Here is a 10,084-nt window from a genome sequence, read left to right on the forward strand (position 1 = left end):
GGGGAGATGTGCGCTTTTGTCTGGCTTCAGGGCGGGCTCGAGCAGGTATCCCGAGGGGCTGCAGAGAGGGGGCAGGGAGCGCCGGCAGTGCGGTACCGTCGGGGAACTCTCTCGGGACCCCCACCCTCTCCCCGGGCACTCCGGCGTGGCTCTCCACGTCCGCGCATCACCGGCACAGCGACCCGGAGCAGGTTTGGCAGCAGTGAGAGCCGATCCTCTGGGTGGCATTGACCTGAGGGGGGGAAAAATAAATAGCAGATTCATTGGGCGTCCTGTTTATTTTAGTGAAAATCAAATCAAACAAAAATAAAATTAAAAAGTGTCTCCGTATTTCATCTTTGCCCAACGTGCTCCCAGCCACGGCTGAGGAAGGAGCCCGATGCCCGGAGCAGCGGATCCCGACCCTCTCCCACTCCTCGGGCCGGGGTGGCTCCGAGATCAGAACGCGATGAGACCCAGTTCAGCCTCACGGGGAAAATGCGGAGGTTTTCGTAGTCTGCTGCCATCATTAGGAACACCTTTATCTCTTGTGCTATTTTTTTTTCTGATGTGAACGAGTTATTTTTTACGGTGACTTTTGTCGTCCCCCCTCCTTCTCCTTCCCCAGAGTAATTGTGAAAAACACTAAATCATCCACGAGAAAATGGAGTCAATGTGTCATTCAGCATTAAAAATCTGAGGGTTTTAACTAAAAGCTTTAATTGCTATTCTGGCCCTATTATAACCATGGGAACGCCGTGCTCTGTTGGGATCTCTGCGATGTTACATATCCCTTTAGCAGGCGCTCCCTTGTTTGTTCACTCCTGCTTACTTTCATTTGTATCCCAGGAATATCCTTGCACCAGGCGACACAGGAAAAGACAAAGGGTATAAATAAACCAACATATGGCCCAGAGGTTTTAGCGGAGCTGGAGCCGCTTAGCAGTCATGTGGGCGATGCTGGGGAGCCGGCTTCTCTCCTTCCCCCGCGTAACCTCCGCGCTCCTCTCCCGCTTTGTCGCGATAAGCCACGCGCGTGTGGCGGCCGGCCTGACTGGACCAGCTGGATTTCCCTTCGGGCTGCAAAAATCGAGACAGCGAAGGGATGGGAAGGGATGAGCGGTACACTTGTGTCTGTGCCCGTACGTGTGCGCACGGAGACAGCTGGAAAATCCCATTTGAGGCTGTGGTCCCTGGGCAGGGGCTCAGCCCCGGGTCACTGCGGGTCCGACCCCTCGGAACGGAGGGAGGAGGGCCGGGCAGAACGCTGCACATTCGGACATTGACAGCGGGCTCTTGGCAATGTAAACCGGTTCGGGGCTTCTGTCCCTAACTGCTCAGCCCCACTCAGTGTGTCTGACCGCACCTCCCGCCCCTCCACTTCTCCCGATACCGCGGCGGAAATGGGCTTTGGTTACTGATTCATATTTCTAATCTTCCTTTCCTGAACATACAATGTGCTTTTGTTAAATGAATGGTCTTTAATTAATGCGCTTGCACAATGCAGGGGCTTGCACGGGGATCGATGATAGGAAGCAACAGGGGATGGTTCCCTCCAAAATGGTTTGTCAGCATTGAGAAAGAAAAGGCAATGTCTTTAAAGGGCCACTAATAATGCCCACACGTCTCTCACCATGCTGTCTGAGGGGACATTCCTTCCCTTGTTGACAGTCAAGTGCAATAAGTACATGTCTTCGCTCAATCATTAGAGACCATAGAATTGTATTCTTTAATTAGCATGTACTGTTAACCCTCCTTGCCTTTTTGTGCCATTTTTTTGTCTTCTACACATCAGCAAAAATGTTTTCCTTTCTTTTTCTTTCATTCCTTTCTTCCTTTAATTCTTTACCGTCTTTCATTCTCTCTCTTTCTGTAGTCAAACGCATTCTTAGTGACAATATTCGTGCCACCCAAAGCCAACTTTTTGTCATCTCTGTGTGTTAGTCAACTTCTTTCAAGTTTTCCATTAAAAAAAAAAAAAGGGAGTAAAGGCAGCGCGCATGCGCACCGCGCAGGCCGGGGTTAGGGCTGCTGTGCCCAGGGCTGCATCCACCCAAATGGCAAAGCTGGGCTCTGAGCAGCCCTGCCAAGGGGACTCTGAGCGAGTTGTGAGCTGCAAGGCGTCAAAATCAGTCCGTGCAATAAGAAAGGCCCGGAAAGGTTATCTTCGCGCTACTTCCGCTGATGAATTGATTTCCTCTCTTAAATATATTTGTATAAATACTCATAAAATACGTGGCACTGTGTCAGGGGCTAGCTTAGGGGGGAAATTTCTTCAATGTTACCCCACGCCTCCCTGCCAAGAGAACACCCCCCATGGGACAGGAGCAGGAGCAGCGGCGCTGGGGGACTCTACACGGAGCCCCGCGCCCATCCCCGGCGATCGAGGACCTCCCGAGCGCGGAGCAGCCCGCCCGGAACCGCGGAGTGATGGCGAGACAAGAAAGGGACGGGGCTCACTGGGGGAACTCGGGGCACCAGGCTCTATTTTCGCATGCTACACTTTGGGCAACGTGTAAAGAAGAATTCATTGGAATTCCCTGCTCTGAACAACAAAAAAATAAAGCTATCCCCGAAATGAAGCCAAAGAGGTGGTTTGGTATGGTTTTGTTCTTTTAATGCAAATGCCAACCTAAAACGATTAACATTAGGAGCGGATAAAGAGCAACAAAAAACACACCTTATATCGTACACCACATTGACAGTACACTGCTTCGAGAAATTTTTTTCAACGGATATAAAACCAACAGAAAGACGAATTACAGCGCTCTGGGAACGGCTCGGCATCGTCGGTACAAACACATATTTTTAAAAGTGCACATTTGTAAAAATAACCCTAGAATTGATACGTTTATAAATATTTATTGTAAAAAAATCCAAATATTAAAAATAAATAGTGTGTTCAAGCGCACAACAGAAGGTTCCTCCGTTACCAAACACGTGATGAAGGAAAAGACGGAATTTAAGAAGTCAGAAAGAGATACAGTATATCAACACTGCAAATGTTTTTGCGAGCTACATTTTCAGAGACGTCTTTTCTCTGTACAGTTCACGAGGGATGTGGCAGATTTCCCCATAAATACGACAAGATCCGGAATCAGTAATAACAATAATATTAATAATAGCAATACCCACTCCACCGCAGTTTGACTCGGTCTTTAGTTAGGAAAAGTCCCATTAAATTATTGGGGTTGCTTAGGACGGCGGAATTGGGCTCAGATCACTCTGTAGCAACTAAAACAGAAGTACACCGATGAGTTACAACTTCGAGGAATTCGCTTTACAAACAGAGCATTTAAGGATCTCCGATGAGAAACTCCTAAATAAATCTTGATCGGGGCATCAGTACACACGGTGATGTTTATCAGATGAAGATACAAAAGGGATGCGGTCGGGCTATCTTTACACTTACGGACGATAAAACATGGGAGCATATGGAAGCCATCGCTTTGAATGCGCTAACCACTTCGATACATCGCAGTATATACACGCTTAATAGGTATTCGGACTGTTCAAATGATCAAAGACTTTTACTCTGATGTCTTTGCTGTTGCTTTCATTGTAGTGAAAGAACACGTTTGTTGGTCACATACTGGTGGCAACGAGACCCAACGTTTCTGCCTTCTCGCAGGAGCTGCATTCTGTGCAGCATATGTGGAGGAATAATTTATTAGACGGAAAAGTTCAGAGGATAAAATGCCAAAATGGACATCATTTCAACTTTCGAGCGGTAGGGTCATACAGACGTCTATGGACATCTGTACGCAGACAGTTTCACACAGACACGGCCACGTAGATCCAGATGTATCTCTATACACAGGATTCGGTAGTTTGGTATTTTCCGCACCCTCTGGGCCCCCAAAGTTATCTTTAAAAGTTTGATTTTATCTCTTTAGAAACGGTTTAAAGCTAACGGGCAGGGTGAGTTTGACAGAGAGGAGAACAAATCGCTGACAAAGAACCTTTTACGTTTCATCAGCGTTGTTAGGACGACGAGCAGGAATTTCTCAGATAATAACTCCCACTTCAAAGATTTCTCAGCTCAATAGAAATTGGACCATCCTTTTTATTCAACCACAAGGGCTGGCACTAAAGACGACTCAACTGTTTGAATTTTTTTTCACCGTGTTTATTTTTCCCCTATTCACCAGGGTACTTGGATAAAATAAACAACAAGACAATTACTGGAACATGGACTTCTAACTTTCCCGGGCCCATGGCCCAGCGCCCATGGCCCCGGCCGTGCGGGTGTCAAGTTCCCCGCCCCCGGGGGCTGCGGGGGGGTCCCTCGGGCCGAGTCCTGAGCGGAGCCGCGGGTCGCGGTGACATCCCCGGCGCAGCCCCTCCGTGGGCCGGTCACCAGAGGGGTTTTTCCCCGTCCTACCGAGGGGCTGGGGGACAGGAGAGCGCGGCCAGAGCCCGGAGCTTCCCCTTTTGGGGAATAAGGGGAGCTCGGGGTGGGGGTGAAGCCCGGCAGAGCCCAGCCCCGCAGAAGGGCCTTGGGTGGAGGAAGCATGTCCGTAGCGAGGGGCAGATTGAGTGTATTAAGCTAGCATGAAACCAAAGGTCAGTGCAAATGTATCTTAATAGACTGTCTCAAATGGAGTGTGCCTCCTTTGAAGGCCGCTTGCTATTGCTCTCCTCATTACCATAGCGATCCTAACGTGGCATGCTGATGCACCATAAAACTCACACTTTCAACCCCAAAATCAGGCCCTTTGAACAACCCGAGCTTGATTAGACCTTTCTCCTTTTCTTTTCCCCCTTAAAAACCATTTCCTTGCCTTTAGAAACTCGCCCTCAAATCCCAAACGCATTCTCTGATCCCGGCAGAAAGCAGAAACAAAAGTGAGCCGAGGCGGCGGTTCAGGCGGGCCTTTTCTTCCCGACATTCTTATCCATTTTTATTATGATCTGGAACAAGTGCCCTGTTCGCGTGGGTTTTGTTTACCGGAAATTAAATGAAAATGATTTAGTTCGCGTCAAACAAAAATATATACTTGTATACACAAGAAAAAGGGCCCGTTAGACGTAAATATTATGTCCTTAATGAAAAGACTGGACGGGCTCCAGACTTCGCCTTTCACTATTTAAGTATGACTTGCCTATTGCCATAGAAATCCTAACTTACCATGAAGATTCACCGTTGTGAAGAAATACTTCTTTGTGCGAGCTTTCTTTGATGTCTAAGGCATAAGATTCAGGCTTTCAGCTGCGTCTGTCTAGATTACCTTGAGAGCAACGGGGCAGACATCTGTAACAAGCAAATGAAAAATTAAAGGTGATTAGCCTGCACATCCAAACACTTCTGGAAATAGAGAAATAAAGAACTAAACAGAGCTGGGGACAGGATGGACACGGCCCTCTGCCCACAGCCGGCTCCGGTTCTGCCGTGTGAGTTTGGGGCTGCGTGGCAGAAAGGAGCAGTCCCCAGCGTGGGCTCCGCACCCATTTCCCCCGACCCAGAGATTCACTCATACACTCTCGCCCTGACGCACGGCGAGGAGCGAGGCACACTAACCCCAAAAGTTGTCGGGTTTGTGCGGGTGAAGCAGGGACCTGGCGCCTTGGGAACAACATTCGGCCGCGGCAGGATGGGGCTGGGTTTGCCGCTGACCGGCTGTCTGTTTTCCTGTCGCTTTTATCTTGACATCTAAAAACACACACGTGTGTACGTGCGTGTGCGTACACCGGACACAGCCGCGGCCACCTGGGCGGAGGGGGTGTGCAGGGCACGGGGGAAGCGCTCACAGCCGCCCCTCCGCACCCAGCGAGCCGTGGGAACCCCTTCCAGCAGCCCGTGCTATTTATTTGCCTATACTATCTGCTATTCTTAAACATCATTAAAGTAATTAAAACGGTACCATTCGGCAGTTTCAAGCTACCCCACTGGAGTCTTTTGTGTACTTGTTTTGTTTTTGTTTTCGTTTTTGTTTTTTTTTTCTCTCCTTCCTTCTTTATTTCGCCTAGAGGAGTGAGCCGTGTATGTTTGTGTAGGGTCTAGCTTTAAGCTCCGGGGCATGCCCCAGCCGCGCTGTGCGAGCACCGGCGCCGGGAGCGCTCCGCGGGGCACAGCCGTGCAGCAGCGGCCCCGGTCCCGCTCTGATGGGGGGCTCCGGGCCCCCACCCGCTGCGTGACGTCATTGGCGGCTCTGCCCCCAGCTCCCCAGGCCCCCCCCAGACAGACACAGCACCTGGGGGGGCGGTTTGGGGGAGTCAGCGCCGAAGGAACGGGCAGCTCCACACCGCCTGGGCCTCCTGTGTTAGCCACTGGGGGAAATACGTAGCTGTAGCTGGATGCATTGTTACGTGCTGCTGCAGGGAACGGTGGGAGATTCTTTACAGAAACGTCCATCGAGAGAGTTAATTAACGAAAGAATTTAATGGATTAATTTTGTACAGTTCGGTAACAAATAATTGTTTATATTTTTTTTCTTAAAAAAAAAAAAAAGATACACTCTCACAGAAAGTAGTGGACGAACAGAACACGTCAGCACGAGAAACTGTTGACAAGAGAAAACCTGTACAGCTGCAAATTTGTGTGAAACCACGGCGGGTGGGGAGAGGGAAAGGGAGGGGCAGGAAGGGAAAAGGGATAAAGGAAAAAAGGAAGGGGAAAAGGTAAGGGAAAAGGAAAGGAAAAAGGAAAGGGAAAGGAAAAAAGAAAACAGCTGCAGCAACTCAATGCGCCTGTGGCCAGGCAGGAGCGAGGCGATCAGCGGGCGGTGTGCACGAAGGAGGGAGGCAGCCTGGCCCGGCCGAGGGGGAGCAGCGGGGTCCGGCAGCGGGGCTCTGCCTCCCCGGGGCCGAGGCCAAGGCCTGTCCCCTCCTCTCCCGCTGCCCGCCGCCGCGCTCCCGCTCCCGCCGCCCGCCGTGCTCCCTAGCAGCGGGGCCGGGGCTGGGCGGCGGGGCGCGGAGGCGGCGGGGCGGCGGGGGGCGCGGGGCGGCCCTGACACACGTACCATTCGCTCAGGTTGGCGGCGGGCGGCGCGGGCGCGGAGGGCTCGGCGTGGGAACACGAGGCGGGGGGCTCCCGGCCGGAGTCCGAGGAGGGGGACACCAAGGAGGGCGTGGAGGACTCGTAGCCGGAGCTGGGAGGAGGGGATTTGCAGTGCACTTTCATGTGTTTTCTCAGGGAGCTGGGGTGGGTGTAGGACTTGTCGCAGCCTCTCACTTTGCAGTTGTAGGGCTTGTCGCTGGTGTGGACGTGCGAGTGCTTCTTCCTGTCGCTGCTGTTGGCGAAGCGTCTGTCGCAGCCCTCGAATTCACATTTGAACGGCTTCTCCCCTGCGGGTGGCAAAGGGAGAGCACAGCCGTTAGTACCGGGGCCGCGGGGCAGCCCCCGCACCCCGACCCAGCTTTCCCCCTCTCCGGCCCTGCACGGCTCCCCCGGGGCCGCTCCGCTCCGGCCCCGCCTGCCCCGGCCCTTCCCCGCCGCGTTCCCCTCGTGCCCACGCTGCCCCGCAGCAGGACCACTCGGTCCGGCCGGCTCGGGGCCGCTCTTCCCGCCCCTGCCCTCGGTGTCAGCGTGGGGTTTTGTGCACAAGACAAAGCCCCCAGATAAGGAAAACTTAGAGGCCAAGTGCTCGTTCCGAGTAAACAATGCGCGTTGTCCCTGCGGACCGCAGTGTCCTGCAGAAAGGGCGGGCAGTGATTTATCCCTGGGAGCTTTTTTACGTTAAATACATTTCTCACACTCCCGGAGGTGCACGTGGAAATATTATTCATCGCCTTTCCAGATCACATCCCACGCACTCCTTTCTCGCACTGATTACGATCCTGCGGAAGATCCGCGTCCCCCCTCCCCTCCCCGCTGCCCAGTTGCTGATATCGTATGGCAAAGCACAGAATCTTTCTAAAAGTCATCCATGGTGTGGGCGAAACGAGAGCGATTCCACAGGAGAACGAGTAGGCCGGGGCACGGCTCTGTCTGGGGTAGCGTTCTCCTTTCATTTGAACCTATTCAGTCATGGAAGGAATCGCGATCTGGATTAATTTGTCGGGTAATACGATAAGTGACGTTAAGCAGAATAGAAATATAATTATGTTGCCAAAGTCACGAGCAAGTTGGGATGGTGTGGACCGGGCACGGTACACGATATAGAGGCAGCTTTCCAGGAAACGTGCCACGGAGAGCTTCGGGCTGAAATGACGGCTGCGTTATTGTCACTGACAATGGCACACTGCAAACCGAGCTTGGCAAGGAGCGCTCAGGTCCAGCAGCACCCGGATGCGAAAATAACGTCACCCCCAAAAGCCAAAAAGTATCGGGGAGCGGGGGACACCACGAGATGTGCAGCCGAACCCTAATCGTCAAGTACAAACAAAGCCCTTGGGCTCCCATCATGGCGTGTGTGGTGGAAGGGACCTGGAATATTTGTAAAAGCTCCGGGCTTTGGGTTTTTAATTTGTTGGCTGGTTTTACCCCCTCGCGGATCGTCACGATGGAATTTCGGAGGGGCGCAGCCCACCTCGCGCTGGCTGTGAGCACGGCCACATAAAGGAAAGCATTCCAAATATTTCACATGAATGCACTTTATGCAAGGTGGGTGGGAAAAGGCTCACGGCTCCGCGCTTCGAGCGCGTCCCTTCCTCCGGAATACCCACTGACGATCTCCGCTAACATTTGCACAGAGGATTGGTAAACACCTGGCATCGGGGAGAAGGGGGAGAGGTTAAAAATAAGGTCTCGGAGAAATTGATGCGGGTCTGTAACAAAACGCTGTCGGTATACAGCGGTGCATATGCACGCACGCATATAATCTAATTACAGCTTCACGTAAGGCAACAATTTGACCTTCAGCATCTACGTTGAGACAACAAATCAAGGATATTAGTGTAGTACAAGCAAGCAGTAAGTTAGGAGGCCCCAGGGAAAGCCATCCTCATAAGCACTCCGGTTGTGCAACGTGAGTTACAATCAGGTAAAGGCGGCTGCGGCGCGTTCCGCTTCCTCCGGAGTTGAAAAACGTTAAACTTCGCTTAACCCCGTGAGAGAGGCGCCGAGCAACCCTCGTGCAGTCAGAGAGCAGCGGGGAGAGGGCAGCGCTTCCGCAGCTGCCCGGGCTGCATTCTCGGAACGCCTCGGTAAAGAGGAGCCAGCCGAGCAGTATTCCTTTCCCGAGAGCGGGTTTTCTTACGTGGGAACCCCACCCGCAGGGGAGAGGACGCGGTGCGGTCCTCCCAGGGCAGCCCGGGCACAGAGGTGCGGCGATGAGGACGCGCAGAATGTTCTCCGGGCGATGGAGAAGCGCAGGACCCAACCCGCCATGTTACCCCCCCACTTGTAGCTGCGCAAAACCGTTCTCTGCTCGGAAATTGTGGCATAATCCCCCGTCTCCGGGAGTGGATTAAGGTATTTACCAACTTCTCCGGGGGGCGGGGGGCCGGAGGCGGCGGCCTCGGGCTGCGGGAGGGGAGCGGGGGCGGCGGGCAGCGCCCCATGGCCCGCACAGGGCCCCGGGAGGCAACGCCGGGAGGCAATGCTGGGAGCCGGCCCGGCCCCCCCCCACCCTGGGAACCTCGGGCCTGGGGAGCCGAGCCCCGGCAGAGGGCCCTCCCCGGTCCCGGAGAGAGCGGCGGTCATTAATATTTGAGGAGGCAATAATTTTCCTGTTGAATCTAGAACTGTCTTCATGAATAATTTGTAGCGAGTTCTATTAGGGTTTCAGAAACATTTCGCTTTTGACAACTTCTGGGTGTTTAATAGAAACGGTGGAACCATAAAGGCCCCGCAGGAGTTTTCACAATACAGCAATTAATCACCGGGAATGTTAAAGTGAAAAGTACAGACGCGCGGAATTATGTTTAATAAACGCACAGCTCCGGTCGCGGCTCTGCCCTGAACCTGCCTCGCCGATGTAGGTCACTTTCCCCAAGAATTTAACCATTTTCTGCTTCAGAGACTTCAAACAGTGAGGCCGTTAAAGAGCAGTAAAAGTTTGTTTACTTAAGAAAAACGCCGTCATTAGGGGATGAGCTCCGCCGGGCGAAGGCTGTACCTGTTCCGATCCGGCTGCAAGCTGCGTGACCCGGGGCCGCTCCTTTCTTCTCGCAAAGGGGCCGAGAACGAGGAGAGGAACCCAGCTCCGCTTTGCCCCCCACC

At 52.9% G+C, this 10,084-nt stretch overlaps 1 protein-coding gene and 1 long non-coding RNA gene across 2 annotated transcripts in view; both read right to left on the reverse strand.

The window, feature by feature from the left end:
• On the reverse strand, positions 7 to 6,253 carry LOC110398986. The gene is made up of 3 exons (XR_002438795.1): positions 6,174 to 6,253; positions 5,111 to 5,233; positions 7 to 232 (listed from the first exon to the last, which is right to left on the reverse strand). It is a non-coding gene; the product is annotated as an uncharacterized LOC110398986 (long non-coding RNA).
• Positions 6,860 to 10,084, reverse strand: part of ZIC4 (Zic family member 4) — a 5,782-nt gene continuing 2,557 nt past the window's right edge. Inside the window, exon 2 of the mRNA XM_021393699.1 lies at positions 6,860 to 7,266. Coding sequence (XP_021249374.1) covers positions 6,860 to 7,266 — 407 coding nt within the window. The remainder of the gene's footprint in view (positions 7,267 to 10,084) is intronic.

The sequence above is a fragment of the Numida meleagris genome, chromosome 4, assembly GCF_002078875.1.
Source record: "Numida meleagris isolate 19003 breed g44 Domestic line chromosome 4, NumMel1.0, whole genome shotgun sequence".
NCBI lineage: Eukaryota > Metazoa > Chordata > Aves > Galliformes > Numididae > Numida > Numida meleagris.